General features: G+C 40.1%; 1 protein-coding gene across 5 annotated transcripts in view; it reads left to right on the forward strand.

Annotated features, from left to right (window-relative positions):
• The first annotated feature begins 2,506 nt into the window (after positions 1-2,506).
• MEMO1 (mediator of cell motility 1) overlaps positions 2,507-19,428 on the forward strand; it is a 29,447-nt gene continuing 12,525 nt past the window's right edge. For 2 of the 5 annotated variants that reach the window (XR_009152917.1, XM_058164953.1), the window contains exons 1-2: positions 15,331-15,806; positions 17,935-18,016. Coding sequence is in view for 4 of the 5 variants with exons in the window: in XM_058164953.1 (XP_058020936.1) it covers positions 15,572-15,806; positions 17,935-18,016 (317 nt within the window). In the remaining variant the exon portion in view is untranslated. Of the gene's footprint in view, positions 2,986-15,328; positions 15,807-17,934; positions 18,017-19,428 lie in introns of those variants that run through there. The other 3 variants (XM_058164964.1, XM_058164972.1, XM_058164946.1) reach the window with 3 other exon arrangements.

Raw genomic sequence — 19,428 nt, forward strand, 5'->3', positions numbered from 1 at the left:
TAAGAGTGACATGATTGCTCCAATATTTGAGGGGCTGCTACAAAGAGGGTAGTCAACTTATTTTCCAAAGCACCAGAAGACAGCACAAAAAACAATGGATGGAAACTACTCAAGGAGAGAAGCAACCTAGAACTAAGAAGAAATTTCCTAACTGTGAAAACAATTAACCAGTGGAACGCCTTGCCTTCAGAAGTTGTGGGTGCTCCATCACTGGAGGCTTTTAAGAAGAAACTGGACAACTACTTGTCTGAAATGGAGGTCCAGATATGATTTCCTGCTTGAGCAGGAGATTGGACTAGAAGACCTCCAAGGTTTCTCCCAACTCTGTTTTTCTGTTGTTCTGTTCTGTTCTACCAGGCTATTAAATGCACCCTGTGAGGTGAATTGGACTGGGAAAGAGTGACTGGCCCAAGGACACCCAGCTGGCTTTCATGGTTAAGATGGAACCTGAACTGGCTCTTACTTTCTAGGCTGGTGCTTTAACTGTTTCTGGATGAAGATTGTGGTGACTGAATGTCCAATAAGTATGCCAGTCAGTGGTGGTTCTATCCGGTTTGGGCGAACTAGTAGCGGCGGGTGGCTCCACCCACCCGCCTGGACGTCATCATGGGCGCCCAGCACATGTGCACTCACATTTGCGAACCCGTAGCAAAGGTAAATGAAACCCACTACTGATGTCAATATTAAACCAATATTGTTGGAAGAAATGTCCATCTGGGTTCAGTTCCAAGTGGGAAGAAAGACACTGGAAATACAGAGACTGCTTGGAAAGATGATTTAATGGTGGACAGGACCACATGGTTTGAGGTTATATATACATATATACATGCAGGTATCTACCTAATTATCTATCTATCTATCTATCTATCTATCTATCTATCTATCTATCTATCTATCTATCTATCTATCTATCTATCTATCCATCCATGCAGGGGTAACTTTGTAGTGTCCTGAGTCCCAAGCTTGGTTGAATCTTGCTGGGTGATGCAATCTTCCCAAATGCCATGTGGTGAGTTCTGTTGCTAGATGGGTAGAGGGCTAATCTTATCATGTCTTGAGGATCGTGTCTTAAACCCATCACCCTGGAGCTGAAGCGGGGATCGTGTCAGAGTGCTGCTTTGTCTTCAAAACATGTTTCTCCTTTTCTCATCCACAGAAATATACTATTCTGCCTTTTTAATATTTCCTAAAATATTTCATTCTTCTAGGAGGGGGGTGGGTGCTAACTTTCTTCAATATGAATGTTAAATATTTAAATAATTAAACCATCCTTGGCTGCTCCAAAATAATAAGTATCTCAGAGCAACTCCTGTCTGATAATAAAGACTATCACTACCTGCAAAGCTGAAATGATTCCAACCTAACATTCTTCTGAAATTTCTCTGCTGATGTGATTTGTAGAGATACTGAAATAGATCATTCTGAATACAGTAAGGCAAACTTTAGAATAGAATAGAATAGAATAGAGTAGAATAGAATAGAATTTTTTTATTGGCCAAGTGTGATTGGACACACAAGGAATTTGTCTTGGTGCATATGCTCTCAGTTTACATAAAAGAAAAGATACCTTCATCAAAGTACAACACTTACAACACTTAATGATAGTCATAGGCTACAAATAAGCAATCAGGAAACAATCAATATCAGTATAAATCTTAGGGATACAAGCAACAAAGTTAAAGTCATAAGTGGAAGGAGATTGGTGATGGGAATGATGAGAAGATTAATAGTAGTGCAGATTTAGTAAATAGTTTGACAGTGTTGAGGGAATTATTTGTTTAGCAGAGTGATGGCGTTCCAGGAAAAAACTGTTCTTGTGTCTAGTTGTTCTTGTGCAGTGCTGTTTTGAAACAGACTGTTTCAGTGTTGAAATATTCTGTTTCAGATGAAAAGAAATTCCCTTCTCCATCCCTTTTACAAATTAGAAACTGAGCAGGTGCCAGAAACTGAATTAATTTGGAAGCCTTCATATGTGCTGGACCTAAAACTTCCAATACCCATTGCTAGCTGCACACACTACGGGCGTTTTAGTGCAACACATCCGGGTGCACAAGTTCCCCGAATATTAAGCGACGACGTTCTTTTTCGGGAATCCACCTTTTTTGCATTCTAACTTTCGAGAGAACCACGCAGAGCAGAAGCAGCAACTGTCACACGCGGTTTTTTCACCCCCTCCCTTGAGCGGGTCTTCCTCCACCCCACCCCCACCCCCCAACCTCCGTCGAGTTAGTAGGTTTCCCTCATCTCCCCTCGAGGTGGTCCCGCCTCCTCCTCTCCCATGCCCACCTCTTCCTCTAATCTTCCCTTCACCTCAGAGACACCAACCTCCCAATCAGAGAGGCCAGATGCCATCGCCACGGCAACTTCCCTGGACCAATCTTAAATGATCCCGCCCGCAACCTTCCCTTCATCCAGTCGAAAGGAGGCCGTTCAGAGCGCCGCCCAATGGGAAGCTGCGATTATGCCAGTCCGGCGAACAGGGAAAACCCATTACCCAATCGCCACAGGACCTTTTGCTTTCCTTTGCCCAATGGAGAGCCACGCTGCTCTAGTTATTATGCCACAGGAGCCGAGTTAGGCCAAACCCGGCGGCTGCCGCCTGCTCTGTGGGTATCGCCCAGGCGGCGGTTGCTGCCTTGGCCTTTGTCCCCCTTAGGCTCAGCCTTCCTCCGCCTCCTTTCCTCTCCCCCGCTGTTTGCTCACAGGCCGGCGGATCGTACGGCAGCTTCGAGCGCCTCACTGCGTGCCGCCTCCACTGCCTTGCTTTCTATCCCGGGGTTCCTACAGCAGCACCGCTTCCCCCTTCCCGGGGGTTTCACTTCTGCCGGGGGAGGAGGGGGACTTAATATCGCCGCGGCCGGACTCGTCTCCTGCCCCCCCCCTCCCGACACTCCCCCAACACCATAGGCGGCTCAGGCACCAAGATGTCCAACCGAGCGCTCTGCCGGGAGGCCAGCCATGCCGGCAGCTGGTACACGGCCTCAGGTACGAGCTGGGTCACAAGCCTCCGCGGGTGGGTGGCGGGTGTCTGCGGGGCCTGCTTGAGGAGCTAAGTTGAGGAGCGGCAGCGGGGTGGGGGTGGCGGCTCTGTCGGGGGATTGGGGCGACTTTTAGCACTCAAAACTCTCCCTTTCGTTCAACGGAGAGAACTGCTCCGCTGCTTTATGCGCTTACAAAATCTCGAAGAAGTGGCATGTCAAATGCTGAACGGTGGACGAGGATGAGGACAAAACGGTGCCCCGGAGGCACTGAACCCGTGCTCCATTCCCAAAGGCCACTTGCACACACCGAAAGGCGGATCGGTAAACTTCTCGCGGCGGCGTTAGCAGTTGGCGATGCCCCCTCCTTCCTTAAATTGCAGCCACCCGCGGGGGTGGGGGGTGGCGGTGGAAGTCGACTGTCAATTCACCGAAGTCCCTGTCCTAATAAGGCTGCAATCTCGGAGGCGTTTCTGGTAAGGGAATCCCACTGAATCCGGTAGGGCGCTGCCGAGCTGGTGCTTCAGCTGCCGTGACATTAACTTTGGTGCGTGCGATCGCCGTTAGGGAGCATTTTGGCCGAGGAAGGGGGGAAGAAGAGGTGTTGCAAAATCGGCCGACGTTATCCTGCCAGGAAGCCGGGAGGGCGCCTGTTGCTTTTGGGTGGGGGGACGTATAACAGCGATTAATCGCAGGAGCCGGCGTGGTTTAGTGCGGAAAAGGCTCCCGTCATCCCCATGATCGCTGGGGCCGGGGTGGGCCTTTGATTGAATCAGCACTTTAAGCCGGGAATGCCGGGACCCTCTTCTAGACCCCCCCCAATTAATCGTCCTCTGCCGCCCCCAGACAATGACCTGCTTGGACTGCTGGGGATCGATTCCCAAGGAATCGACAGAGCCTAGAGGAAAAGATGTTCCTCTTGAAGGCTGGCCCCGGAAATCTCCCCTACTTCTCTTCTTCTCTCCCGTAGAGGAAGCGGACAGCGCCTTTCAGGGAAGGTGCCTAGGACAAAGAACCGATGAGGAATCCTCTAGGGTGGGGATGGGGTGGGGGTTTCGTGTAGAGTCACGGAACCGACCAAGATCCCCGAAGTGTGTATGTGAATGAAAAGGGGTCATTTAGGGTAAAGCGAGGGAGGGGGCGAATTGCATTGTGGGAACGCAGCAGTTGTAACTCGGGACCAGGCTAGTAGGCATTTCTCCGGCTTCTTCCTTACTGCCCGGGGTGGCAACAATTTTGACAAACACATCTTTAAATACTGTGTTGAAATCCCATGGAACTGAAGAGGCCAGTGCATGCAGGATTTAAGGGTTTGAAAGATTATTTTAAAATCTTTTTGTTTGTCCGCATTTGAATTTTTGCATCACACATGCAGTGAAATTGTAAAGGAGACAATGCTTTTAGGGGGGGGGGTGCATTTAGATGTCACTTGATTTCCAGTATCCGGTAAAATAACCAGTTATCAATATTTTTCTTTCTCCCCCACCTTTGTTTCTTATACAGTAGTTTCTTGAGAAAACGTGCACAAGAGTGCCCTCTGCAGGATGTAAGATTCACATTGCCTACAATATGATTTCTTTCTGTATGTGCTCATCAGATATTTCACTTGGCCTAAAAAAAACTCTCTAGGGAAAGACAAAGCAGTGAAAGCAACATATACTTACTTCATCTAGCTTGTAATGTATATTCTCATCTTAAAAATGTGATAGAGAAAGGGAATACATCAATTTTTACAAGCATATAAATAGCACATCTGCCTACTTGCTACTTGCTTAGAAATTTAATTCTTTCACAGCAGCAATTATAATTTAGTTTTATAGCATGCGTTGCTTCTTTTAGTTTAAAACGTTTGCAAAACAGAATACAGTTTTATTGTTTAGATATCTGGGAAAATGTGATTAACTGTGTTCTGTATTGTTTTTTAGACAAATATTGTATCCACCAAACAAAGCATATATGATTATGGTTTCAGATGTGTGGAAGATAGGCTTAAAATGCTGTCTCATACCATTTGAAGGTCTAGTTGTAAACACAATAAGGCTTCCTGCTAAGCAGAGTTGAAGAAGAGTTGGCTGCCAAAACATAGTCTTGCTATGTCTGGTACTGTATGGTGCACTGGTATTGGTATTGTTAACAGCATTCTATCCTGTGATCTGAAGCAGATGATTGGAAAAATTGAGGACTTCTGCAGTTATATAAGAGCAATAATTTTAGCTGGTATATAGCTGTCACTTCCCAGCTTTTCTTAAATTAAATGTTCTTTTTTTAAAAAAAACTGAATCCATTTCATTCCTTTCACATATATTTTAATGTACTTACAGTGATGATTTAATAGAAGCATCCCTTATTTACAAATACTCTTGTTTTCTATCTATTCATGGGAGGTCAAAAAATATGATTAATTTCAAGCCAATCTCTATATTGGATGATCTAAAGATTATAAAGAAGAGTAAACCAACCTCCCATTTGGCTACTAGGTTTTTACATCCATATGATATACTGGGCCTCCTTATGTGGATTCACCCACATTAGCATTTCATGAAAGCTCAGCATACCACTTGTTAAAAATTAGGAGATAAGGTTGTTGGAGCAAAAAAGCAATGAAGAGACTGTTTGTATTGTTTGTGGTCTTAATTGGCCAGCTATATCTGCTGTTTATTCAGCATCTCCTAATTTTCTTAGCTTTGGAGTTCTCACAGTTGGCCAGGAACCTTCTCTTTGGCCTTCAATCCTAAAATGAAAAGTAGACTGCAGTTGAGTGGAAGAATGCAGGTGGAAGGAGGAATCCTTTCACAGGCATATTCTATTCTCAGCCACCAGAAATGACGCTTGTAAGGAAGGAGTTTTTCATCTTTTCCAGTTAGAAAGCAGGCTTTAAGGCTTTTTTCCTCACTCTTTGTCTTCTAGAGGAATTTTCAAAGGAAATATTCCATCAACATTCTACTTGGGAACCAAGAATGAGAGAGACCTAGAGAAAGAGCCCAGAAGTTGTTAACAAGCACTCTGACCATTATAGTATACAAAAATGTTTCCTGGCTATTCTCTGTTGGCTGATTGATATGACAGCAGGAGATTGTAGCTACCTAGCCGAGCTGACAGATTAATGTAGGAGATTGGGAAAGAGCTTGATCAGACCTCCAGGTAGGCACAGCATGGAGATGAGTGGCAATGCTGACTTCAAGCCTGTGAATAACCTTGCAAGATTGAAGGCCAGTTCCTGTACCACAGAAAACAAGGCCTTGGACAGGGCCATAATGTGGGCAAGTCTATGAATATCCCACCACATGTTACAATGGGAGCATCAGAAGGCTGAGGCTGATTAAGAGACCAACAGGTCTGTTGCCAACCCAGGATGGCAAGAGAAAGTAAGAGAAGATGGCTTCTTGAACCTCTTCCTCCCGTGACAGCTGAGAAGGCACTGGGGAATACCTGTGAGAAACTAGGGAGGGTCTCTTCTGAGCCTCTTGCCTAGCCCAATATCCAGCTGTAGGCTGTGGTGTTTCTTATCTGATCACTCCCTAGGTAGGGTTTTTTTTCCCTATCTCCCAAACTCTTTCCCAGATACCATTACAGACTCGGAGGTTGCCTGAACCAACCAACAGTTGAAAGCCAAACTTGCAGCAAAGCCCTTCTTTGGTAAGAAGCTATTTGAATAAGCAATAAGTATTGATAAGTCTGATTTTGCCTATAGCCCAATAGAAGGAAGAAAGCAAATACAAGAGATGCCCTGCATCTCCTTTTCACACCAAAGACTGAATTCCCTACTTCGTTCTGGGCAGAAGATATTTGGGTGATGTACCCTCTTGGATTCCCAGGTTCAGTAGCCAAAAAGTTGCCAGGTTTAGCACACAACCAAGGTAGACATTTCTCAACTTGATTCCATTACTTTTTAAGTGGTCCTACAATTGCAGAAATTCAGACACACCTACAACCTCACATACCAAAACAGGTAGATTAAGAGCACCTATCGCAGAAGAAATCTACATTGGTTTTTTTTTCCATATTGCCAAAATACTGTCTTGAACTGAACTCTGGCCCCAGAATAAATTTATCAGACAATGAAGCTTTAAAATAAAGTAATTAACTTTCTAATTTTGATGGATTTGTCAGAAACTTACCTAATATTCTAACTAGGAACCCTCGCCTGCTCCAAAAGTTTCCTCAGATTTGTATGCAAAAGGAATCAGCTTCACTTCACAGCTCTCTTTTTCAGTTTGGCTTTGTCACTGTGGCTATTCATCAAAAAGTGAAAATGGCTCCTCTGGGCCAGTTAAGAACCCAGTGGCTCCACATTTATGGTTACCTAGACAAGCTGCTCATCATAATGTCCTCTATGGCAAAAGCTCAGGTTAATGTGCTACTGTTTCATACTGCCTGAATTTAGCTAAAATATGCTGGCACCATCTAGGTTGATTCTACATCTACAGTTACAATTAACAAAGAAGGAAGGAAGGTTTTCTTGACTCGGGGATGCAGTGCCAAGAAAGAGAACTTACTGTCTGGGTAGTTGAACCTTATAAAGCTCATAAGAGCACGATTATCACAGCACTGAATTTCAATGACAAGCCAATAGCTCTACTTCTACCGTAGGTATTTCATATATATTGAACCTCTAGAGACATATTCCTGCTATCTCATTTCCCTACATGGGTCTTGTCAGTAATATATACACATTCTTAGTGATTCCCCCAAATTAATTTTCTGTGAACTTTTTTTTACCAGGAATCAGGATTCTGATAGCCCAAGCCTTGGTTTGAAGGCTTAGGGAGGTAGAAGTGTTCTTGGGAACCTGTACATGGTATTTCTGGCCAGAACTGCTTCATTGTTTAGAACACTTTCCAGATCTCACTGAGCCCAAAATGTGAATATGACTGTGAATGTAAATGTAGACTAGACCAGCAAAGGAATGATTGTTTCCTACTAAAAAGAAAATTGGGAAAATAGGTTTCCTGTTCCACAGTTAACAGGTGAATTGGATAATACATAATCCTGGTGTTCACAGTCAACAAGAAAATGTTTTCTTTGTTCTTAGCACTTTCTGTACAGGTATGATTGTTGGCAGACTTAACAGCAGGAGTAATGTTAATAAGCATTTTAAGTAGCTGTGGAGTGGAATCACCTACCTCTAAAAGATATTATAAAATATATGTTCATCTCCTCAGACACAGGTTTGGGGCACCCATAATAACAATTGACCAACCTGGGAGTAATGCTATGGTATATCTTAGATCCATCTTCAGGGACCGAGAAGACCAGCAGTATTTTGTTCTTTAGAAGGAGATTTTGATGAACTTACTTTAGTTAGAAAGAGAAGTATATTAAGAAAGTGACCCCCAGTATCTAGGATGTGCATTACTTTCCTATACCATGCTGTTATATAGTTTTCTTCTGTTTCCATGTGTCCTACTGATTACACACTTGTTATTACAATAAAATACACAATAAAAGAGAAATTTAATCACTCAGCTGAAGTGAATACATTGCTGAAGGAAGGAGCCTTCTTCCATAGGTTAGGAAGAAGCTTAAACTCTGTTTTCTAACTAGAAGAGATGGAGCCAGTCCTTTCTTACTGGATCTGTCTTCTGGTGACCTGAAAGGTACTTTACCATAAATCAGGCTACTATCCTAATGGCAGTGGATAAAGTTAGATAATACTGTTTGTCTGAAGACTGAATTTATAGAGAAAACTATTTATCTTCCTGGACATTATATTTTTTACATTTGCTGTAAATGGGGAGCCTCAGATTACATACCACATATTGCCAATGTGGTGAGCCTTGAAGGGGTTCAGAATTCCTTGGGCTTTTAATGTGAATCTTCTTGTGGGTAATAATTATTTATTGTGGTGGAAGAGTTGGTATAAGAGTCCAGTCTTAACAGTAGAAGCAAGAAGAAAAAATTGAATTGCTGCTGACTCTAATTTTTTTGTTAGGAAACACCTCACTCACCTCATGATGTCTTTTCTCAGCTTTGTTTTAGTTATATATATTTTAAGTATACCTCTATCCACAAGGTAAAGTGAGCTGCAGCTCACAAAAATGTATGTCTTTTAATAAAAATTGTTTGAAAAGATGCTACTAACTAGACCATTTCTATTTGTTACCAGACCCCTTCTATTTGTTTTTTTCCCAGTAAGATACATCTGCATTTCCTAGTTGTTTATAAGGGTATAGAGTAGGAATAACTAAATCTGAAATGAATCGAGAATCTCTTTATGAAGTCAGTTTGGACATTTTGGGGCTGTAACTGGAGTTGGAAGGTTTAATGTAGTGGCAGAAACTCCTATTATATCACTTGAAATAAAGGAAGATTTTTGTTCCTATTAATAAATTCTCAGTGTACATTACAGAAGGAGGACAGGGGAAATAGAAAGACAGAAGGGCTGTTTTGGCAAAACAATAAATATCATTGTTCAGCAGTCTGAATTTGAAAGGGAAAGTTATTTAGAGGGCAGAAACATGCACATGGCGTTTATTGGTGTCTTCTTAAATCATGTGCAAAGCTTATGTGAGTTGGGAAAAGATGCAGCTTCCTTAAGAATTTGCTAACATGTAATGTTTGTGCTCTACATATTTTGAAACGTGTTCCTTTTTGAATCCATATTTTTGCACAGTCCTAGAAATAAATGTGAGTCTTCAGCTGAAGAGCAGAAGCTAAGCATCATAAATTTGGAGAGACACACAAATTTTATATATGTATACCTCAGATTTACTTTCTCTCTTCCATACCAGATCTTGAATATAGTGCATGTGGAAATTAGAAAAACATGTCTTAGTCAACAAAGTTTTCACTCCCTTTCCACAAAACTAAATCAGAGTGCTGAGGTTTCTTGAGACAAATTATAAGTTTAAATAAATAAAGTAATGGATTTTAAATAATGTGGAGATACTCCTATTGTGTCCAAACTTGTATGTACTGCAGAGTAAACACATTCCCTGCTCTAGGGAGTTGGCAGCAAGGCAGAAAACTGAACTGGCTGGCTAGACAGGTTTGCTGTGGTCTCTTGCTTATTCTACAAAAAAATCTGACATGAGCTCAGTAATTACAAAAGAACTTGTATACACCAGCCCATTTTGCTGAAGCAAATGCTGATTAAGCACCAAAGTTTAAAATGATCTGCAAGCAAATGTTCTTTTAAGAAGAGTATGGTGACACCTTTGGGAACATCAACTTTATGTGCATATGTTTTTAAAGACTAGAACTTTCATCAGGCACAAATGAGGTTTATCCACAATTGGAAGATTATTTTTATATATACCTATGTCTGTCTGTCTGTCTGTCTGACTGACTGACTGACTGACTGACTGACTGACTATCTATCTATCTATCTATCTATCTATCTATCTATCTATCTATCTATCTATCTATCTATCTATCTATCTATCTAGTGTGTGTGTGTTAAAACAGAAAATGCTGTTAAACAAATGAGACAAAAGATCTCTAAAAGTTCAACATTTGACAATTCAATGTAAAACTTACAAATAAATGGATATGGATATTTTTACACTTTTTTGGATGGATTGATTAGCAAATGTTAAAATATTGTCTATAGAGTTGTATTTTGAAAATCTTAAAAAATGCACTAATTTTTTTCTTTCATTTGACCATTTTATGTTATAAACGTTTCTTTTTATTTCTATGAAATGGTGATGCTATGAAATGAGGGCCTATGAAGAAAAAACTTAATTTCAAATAGTGTCACATCAAATAGAAATCCGTTGTATTCCTCTTCTCTTCTGATTATCTGAGTTGTGTGTTTCCTCACATGGGGAAAGTTCATCTATTCAAGAAGCATTTTGCTTCTTGTGCTATTGTTGCTTGCATTTTTTAAATTTGCATTTATCATCTAATATGATATACTATTAAGCATTTTGTGTATGTGAACCTGTATGCAGAAAAGGAATTAATACTATGCAAAAAGGATGATAGATAGATGGATGGGCAGACAGACAGACCATAGCTAGCTAGCTACCTCCCTCAGTGGTTTTACTTGTTTCATTTGCTAAGTTTATTTTGACCTAAGTTGTAATGGGTTTGTTTCACTTTAGTTTATCAGATTGAATAAACGTTGTATCCTGTAAAGCATAGCATGTGCTTGGGCAAGTTTAGGCAATTTTAGTTGATTAAGTAAATTGTAATTGAACAAACAGTGGTTTGGCATGAAGTGTAAAACAAGTCTAAACAAAAAACAGACATGCCACATTTTGGTTTAGTGCATTGTTTAAACCAGACTACACTTTAGTCTGAGCAGAGCCTGGTTTTTATTTTATTTGTACTCCACCTTTCAATTCTGATGAACAATTAACAGGGCTGTTGAAATTAAAATACAAAATCAATATAAGCAATTAAAAACCTAAATTAAAATTATTACTGTTACTTTTAATATTAATTAAAAGTTTGACAATAAAAGTTTGGTGGTATAACTTCTTTTTACAAATGCCTAGTAGTAGGGCAGAATGCAACTTCTGACTGAGTGCATTCCAAGATTGGGAGTAGCACAAGTGAAGGCTCACTTCTATTGTCAGAAAAACCTCAGATCTTAACAGCCAGATAAATGTAGACAGTCAAATTATAAACCATTTAAATCTGTCAAGGTTGGTAATTAAGATATAGTTTATTTGTTTATTCATCTTTCTCTTCACATCATTTATATTGGATGTCTTGAGGAAACTTTCTTACCTAATATCAGAGAGTATTTGCTTTCATAATTATTTTGTATTAAAATATTTAATAGTTTGGTATACTTCAAATTAAAAAAACCACTCTTACCAAGTGTTACTAAATATGGATCTCTTCCCTTCTTATTCCCAGAAGAATGGATGACCTCTGGAGGGCCAGGGATAGGGGTTGTTCCTCTGCCCTGGTCCTATTAGATCTCTCAGCGGCTTTCGATACCATCGACCATGGTATCTTGCTGCACCGGTTGGAGGGCTGGAGTGGGAGGCACCGTTTATCGGTGGTTCTCCTCCTATCTCTCCGACCGGTCGCAGACGGTGTTGACGGGGGCAGAGATCGACCGCGAGGCGCCTCACTTGTGGGGTGCCGCAGGGGTCGATTCTCTCGTCTCTCCTGTTCAACATCTATATGAAGCTGTTGGGTGAGGTCATCAGTGGTTTCGGGGTGAGTTACCATCTGTACGCTGATGATACGCAGATGTACTTTTCCACCCCGGACCACCCCAACGAAGCTGTCGAAGTGCTGTCCCGGTGTCTGGAAGCCGTACGGGTCTGGATGGGGAGAAACAGACTCAAGCTCAATTCCTCCAAGACGGAGTGGCTGTGGATGCCGGCACCCCGGTACAGCCAGCTGCAGCTGCAGCTGGCTGTCCGGGGCGAGTTATTGGCCCCAATGGAAAGGGTGCGCAACTTGGGCGTCCTCCTGGATGGGCGGCTGTCGTTTGACGATCATTTGGCGGCCGTCTCCAGGAGGGCTTTTTACCAAGTACGCTTGGTTCGCCAGTTGCGCCCCTTCCTTGACCGGGATGCCTTATGCACGGTCACTCACGCTCTTGTCACTTCCCGTTTGAATTATTGCAATGCTCTCTACATGGGGCTGCCCTTGAAGTGCACCCGGAGGCTGCAGCTAGTCCAGAATGCAGCTGCGCGGGTAATAGTGGGAGCAACTCGTTGCTCCCATGTAACACCAATCTTGCGCGGCTTGCACTGGCTTCCTGTGGTCTTTCGGGTGTGCTTTAAAATTTTGGTTACCACCTTCAAAGCGCTCCATGGCTTAGGGCCCGGGTACTTACGGGACCTCCTGCTGTTACCTCATGCCTCCCACCGACCCGTACGCTCTCACAGAGAGGGTCTTCTCAGGGTGCAGTCCGCCAAACAATGTCGGCTGGCGGCCCCCAGGGGCAGGGCCTTCTCTGTGGGAGCTCCTACGCTCTGGAACGAACTTCCTCCTGGACTACGTCAAGTGCCTGATCTTCGGACCTTTCGCCGTGAGCTAAAAACGCACTTATTTATTCAAGCGGGACTGGCTTAATATTTTTAATATTTTTAATATTTTTAAATTTTTAACTGGGGTTTATTATTTTAGGGTTCATAATTTTAAATTTTTAAATGTTGGCCATTTTTTATAATATGCTCGGTTTTAAATTGTTGTTTTAATTGTATATTTTTGTGTTTTTTATCTCTTGGCTGTACACCGCCCTGAGTCCTTTGGGAGAAGGGCGGTATAAAAATTTAATAAATAAATAAATAAATAAATAAATAAATAAGAGTCATTTGGGTTATGATTAGAAATATATTTACAAAATACATCTGGGGGAATCAAGATGTTGGAATTCTACTGCATTATAAATTCAATCATATAGATACAATATTCCTAATCACTCTCTCTATAACTCTATCAAATATACTCAAAATTTAGTCTTTGTCAGTGTTTAGTGTGATGTAACTGCATAAATAATGGTAGTTTGTTAAAATTTCCAAAATTTGGTTAAGATTTTAGTAAAAAGAATTAATCTGATAGGCCCAAACAAGTCAAATGCTAACAAACCTTGGTACAGAAACAAACTGCTACATGATTTTGATATTTCAGTCACAAATAGAAGTTTTCCCAGAATCCAAAAAAATGGTAGTAGTCAAACCTTATTTTATATTTTTCTTTTCTTTTTTTTATTAAAAAGTTTTACAAAAATTTTTTACCCATACATCCCCTCCTCCTCCCACCAACCTTCACCCTTTCCCCTCCCCCCTCCCCCCTTCCACCTTCACCCAATCCCCCCACTCCCTCCCCAGACTTCCCAGAGCAATATACAGGGTATAATATCTAACAATCATAAGCTAGAATACACAAACTATCCATAGACTCCCATCCATCCCCTAGAACCTTAACTCCCCTTCTCCATAGTAAAGAAAAAAAAAGAAAAAAGAAAATATACAGTACATTCTATTCATTCATAGGCTACTTGATAGTTCTTAATCCAATATTTGTTTTAAAAATAGTCGATCCATCTTCTCCTTTCCAATATACATCTTTCTTGTGGATAGTCTTTCTGGTACGCTGAGATTTCCGCCTTCTCCAGTAAGTTCACTGCTTTTAGCGTCCAGTCTTCAATGATGGACAAATGTTCCATCTTCCAATATTGTGCTGCCGGTAATCTAGCTACTAATATTTAATTTAAAATCAATTTACGCCCTTAAACGTTATCTTCTTCAAAATATTTTGTATAATCCACCAAATTTATATATCCACCATATATAATAATACATAGTATCATTTTACATTTTTCTTTTGACCACCCTTACTGAAACATATCTAAATTGTAGTTTTAAAATAGATTAAATAAAATATTTCTTAGGATTATTTTCTAAAAACAAGCCACACAACTATTGCTTTATTGAGTTTCTATTCTTAACAGCAAACTTCGTCCATTTATGACAGGTATTATTAATCAATGAAAACAAAATTTGGTAACATTTTATAATTACTAAGTGACTACAGTTTTCTGTCAAGTTTTCTCTTGACATTGAGATAACAGTCTTCTAATATTGTATAGATTAGGCTATACCTCATTTCTTCCTCATTCTGCATGAATCTCTGAAATATATATGATTTTTATTTAGTAACTCTTGACCAAAAATATAATGGAAAACATTCAGAAACCTGTGAAAGCTACTGAAACATTATGCAAATATAATGGATTTTAAAGGGCACTTCTAAATCCAAGATTTATCTGAAAAAAGGTTAGCATTATATGAAAGTGCTCATCCTTTGACAGAAGAGATCAGTTTATCTGCTCATGGACATATATTTATTGGTCTTAAATCAAGGATTTCTGGGAGTAAATTTAAGTTAACCTTGGATGCTGGAGTTGATGCGGAGAAGTGTTGGGAGAAACGCATTTAATATAAGCATTAGATAATGTCCAAAGAAAACTTGTTTTCACTTTCTGCTTTGAAATAGGAATAGAATTTTCACAATGGTTCAATGTTTTGTTCTTTACTCTTCTTAGCACTACTATGTTCATTAAAGTGGGCAACCTGACGCCCTTTAGATCTTCTGGACCACAACTCCCATAATTACTGGCTGCTGGCTGTGCTGGCCAATGCAGCTAGGCATACATTTGAGGAAAAATTGTTGCATTAAATCAATATTTGAAAAAAATGAAATGTTGATGGCATTGCAAATACTAACACATTTATCATGATTTTAATTATTAGAGGCAAATTGTCTAAAAAAAGTTTTGCTTTAGTTTTCAGTCATGCCTTAAGCCAGACTCAATACCAGGGAAGATTCTGGAAAAGATAATCAAGCAACGAATCACTGAACATCTAGAAGCAAACAAAGTAATAACCAAAAGCCAACACTGAACACCTAGAAGCAAACAAAGTAATAACCAAAAGTCAAAAACAGATCATGCCAGACTAATCTTATTGCATTCTTTGACAAAGTGACAAAATTAGTGGACCAGAGGAATGCTGTCGATATAATTTACTTGGACTTCAGTAAAGCATTTGATAAAGTAGACCATAACCTACTACTAGATAAAGTAGAAAAATGTGGGTTAGACAGCACCACCACCAGATGGATTTTTAACTGACCAACCGCACTCAACGTGTAGTCCTCAACAGAACTGCATCCACATGAGGGAAGTATGCAGTGGAGTACCCCAAGGCTCTGTTTTAGGCCCAGTACTCTTCAATATCTTCATCAATGACTTGGACGAGGGGATAGATGGGGAACTCATCAAATTTGCAGATGACACCAAGCTGGCAGGAATAGCCAACACTCCAGAAGATAGGCTCAAGATACAGAAGGATCTTGACAGACTAGAACATTGGGCGCTATCTAACAAAATGAAATTCAACAGTGAAAAAAGTAAGGTTCTACATTTAGGCCAAAAAAACAAAGTGCACAGGTACCGTATATGTGGTACCTTGCTCAATAGTAGTAACTGTGAGAGGGATCTTGGAGTCCTAGTGGACAACCATTTAGATATGAGCCAGCAGTGTGCAGCAGCTGCCAAAAAAGCCAGCATAGTTCTGGGCTGCATAAACAGAGGGATAGAATAAAGATCACGTGAAGTGTTAATACCACTTTATAATGCCTTGGTAAGGCCACACTTGGAATATTGTTTGTTTTGTTTTGTTTTGTTTACATTTATACCCCGCCCTTCTCCGAAGACTCAGGGCGGCTTACAATGTATAGGGCAATAGTCTCATTCTATTTGTATATATTTACAAAGTCAACTTATTGCCCCCCCAACAATCTGGGTCCTCATTTTACCTACCTTATAAAGGATGGAAGGCTGAGTCAACCTTGGGCCGGGCTCGAACCTGCAGTAATTGCAGGCTTTGTGTTCTTAATAACAGGCCTTACCAGGCAGAGCTAAACCGGCCCATTCAGTTTGCATTCAGTTTTGGTCGCCACGATGTAAAAAGATGTTGAGACTCTAGAAAGAGTGCAGAGAAGAGCAACTAAGATGATTAGGGGACTGGAGGCTAAAACTTATGAAGAACGGTTGCAGGAACTGGGTATGTCTAGTTTAATGAAAAGAAGGACTAGGGGAGACATGATAGCAGTGTTCCAATATCTCAGGGGTTGCCACAAAGAAGAGGGAGTCAAACTATTCTCCAAAGCACCTGAGGGTAGAACAAGAAGCAATGGGTGGAAACTAATCAAGGAGAGATGCAACTTAGAACTAAGGAGAAATTTCCTGACAGAACAATTAATCAGTGGAACAACTTGCCTGCAGAAGTTGTAAATGCTCCAACACTGGAAATTTTAAAGAAAATGTTGGATAACCATTTGTCTGAAGTGGTGTAGGGTTTCCTGCCTGGGCAAGGGGTTAGACTAGAAGACCTCCAAGGTCCCTTCCAACTCTGTTATTATTATTATAACTTAAAACACTGCTCATCACTTTTTAAATATTATTCATATGGTGCAGTTTATTTTAATATATTTACTAGTCCTTTTTCAGAATTGAAATTTTAGCAACTGTAGTTATGAGTATAAAGTAATTCTACAGGGACTATAAAGTGCATTGAGAGGATGCAAAGAGATTACAGCAAATATACTGTAGATGATTTAGCAAAGTCACAATAAATGTTAAAAAAATCTTGTTAAAAAGATGCTCTTCTGAGGAGATGGAAAAGTTATCATCTAAAAGATAGATATTGCTCCTGGATTTAGTATTGATGGAAAGAGTTATCTTGCAAGGCAGTTTCATAGTGCTCTTAATCTAGCATAAAAATAATTGTTTCTCATTGATAGATGTCTCCTATCCGTCACAGTAAGGGAACTAGTTTCTATTCTAACAATGAACAATCTTAATTTAATTGTGAACGCCAAACAGCAGTTTATAAATCATATTTGAGAGAGGCTATGGCAGATGTAAAGTTAATTACATTCAGCAGTGTGCTAACTCAGCAGGTATTGTTGATCTTAATATGTTTGGATAGTATTATCTGTACACCAGAGGATTATCTTCAGCAACTGAGTATATGTTTCTGGCCAAGCAATGCTTGGAGAAATAATGACAAATGAGGTAACTGAGAAGCTGATCGTGGTTTTAAAACTATAATATTCTTGTGATTTTTGCCTCATGCTCTCCTGCTACCTATGCAAGAAATCTGATTCTTTTTTCTTTTCTGGGTCTTCTTTTTCCCCAGTGTTTATTGGGAAATAAGTCATTTGCACCATTTTAATTTACATTTGTAAATAAATATTCCATTTCATTTCATTGGTATTAGTAAAACTAATGTATCAGTAGATCAACTTTGGCTAAAATACAAAGCAGGAAACATTGACAACTACTTATTAGTAGCTCCAAAATCCCCTAATGGGTTTTTCAGATTAAAAATATTGTTAAATACAATAAGGTTTGATTGAAAGTCAAGCTTGTACTGTTAAATTATTGCTGTTAAAAGAAGAATTAAATACATGAAAACTATAACAAGGGATACTTCTTTGCTAATATTGTTTTAAACATCTATTTTTTCTGTAGGACCTCAGCTGAGTGCACAACTAGAAGGTTGGCTCTCTCAAGTACAGTCTACAAAAAGACCCGCTAGAGCCATAATTGCACCGTAAGTTTTTTCCCCTCTTCCTCCCACTCACTGAAGATTATAAAAGAGCTATACAAAGAATTCATACAAAGACATTAGAAAAAGTTACTACTCCCCTCAGATAACTAGAGGGAGCAAAATTTTCCTTATCCCAATTTGTATTGATTGGATAATAAGCTAGTTTTTTTCCCTTCTTGGTGACGGTTTCTTACCATTTATAGTTGACTGTTGAATTACAAGAACAGGTATACTTTAATTGCTTTGGTTTCATTGTGACAATTAGCTCTGGCTTACTCTGAACTCAGTCTGACAAGATATCGGTAGCAATTAGTTTAGGGCTATATGTGAGGGCAAATTTGTTTGAATGAAAGACATAAGAATCGGTCTACTTCTGTCTTATTTTTAATTTCTTTTAGAATAGCTAACCATTTTATAAAATTAGGCATTTGGAATGGGCAAATTAAATCTTTAATCTAAGTTAAAATATCTGTATTTATATTTTATACATATATATGTATATCGTATTTTTCGCTCCATAAGACACACTCCCCCCCCCCAAAAAAAAGTGAGTGGAAATGTCTGTGCATCTTATGGAGCAAATATTGAGTCACAGACCGTGAAGTGTATTACCTCAGGGGTCCCCAACGGTGGACCAGTGCTGGCGGCAGAGTCCCTTTATAGTGCTGAACCCCACCTCTTCTTTCTTTGTCATTGCCCACCTCTTCTGTCTCTTTTCCGCAGTGCAGGAGTCAATAGGCAGACCTGGCACATGAGAGGACACCTATCTGTGGTCCTCTCAGGCTCTGCCTGGTATTTTTTTTCTTGTTTTCCTCTCCTAAACCTAGGTGCATCTTATGGTCAGGTGCGCCTTATGGAGCAAAAAATGCAATGTTATCTTCTGCTACTCAATTGAGTAGCATTTAGAATATGTAAAATGTTAAATCTTCTGAGCAATCTCTCTGAGAAAGCAGAATATTAGTATCTTCAAATCACTTTAATCTTTAATTAAAATATACAGATGTAATTTTTTTTCCTGTGCCTAAACCTTGATATGGCATACACATCAGGACTGAGGATTTTTTCTTTCAATGAGTTTATTTCTCCCTTCCCCCACCCCCACAACTAACTTTTCAGAATCTGTATGCCTTTGGCATGACCAGACAGGCATTCCTTGTTTTTCCTGTCAGGAAGAACAAGGACAGATTCCAGGAACTCTTTTCAGTATAGTTCAATCAGCTTGAAACAGTAGCTCCCAAGGAGGTCTCATTTTACTTGCTAGTCCCTTTTTCTATAAAATAATTACTTTTGAATGAATAGCCATCATTGCACTGAGTTGGGTCAGGAGGTCTTGGAGGCCAGATCTGATCATTACATCATCGTTTTCTCACTGCTGATACCCACCTTATTTTCTGCCAAATAAGTAAGCTTTTCGC

Source organism: Ahaetulla prasina, chromosome 1 (genome assembly GCF_028640845.1).
Source record: "Ahaetulla prasina isolate Xishuangbanna chromosome 1, ASM2864084v1, whole genome shotgun sequence".
NCBI classification, from domain to species: domain Eukaryota; kingdom Metazoa; phylum Chordata; class Lepidosauria; order Squamata; family Colubridae; genus Ahaetulla; species Ahaetulla prasina.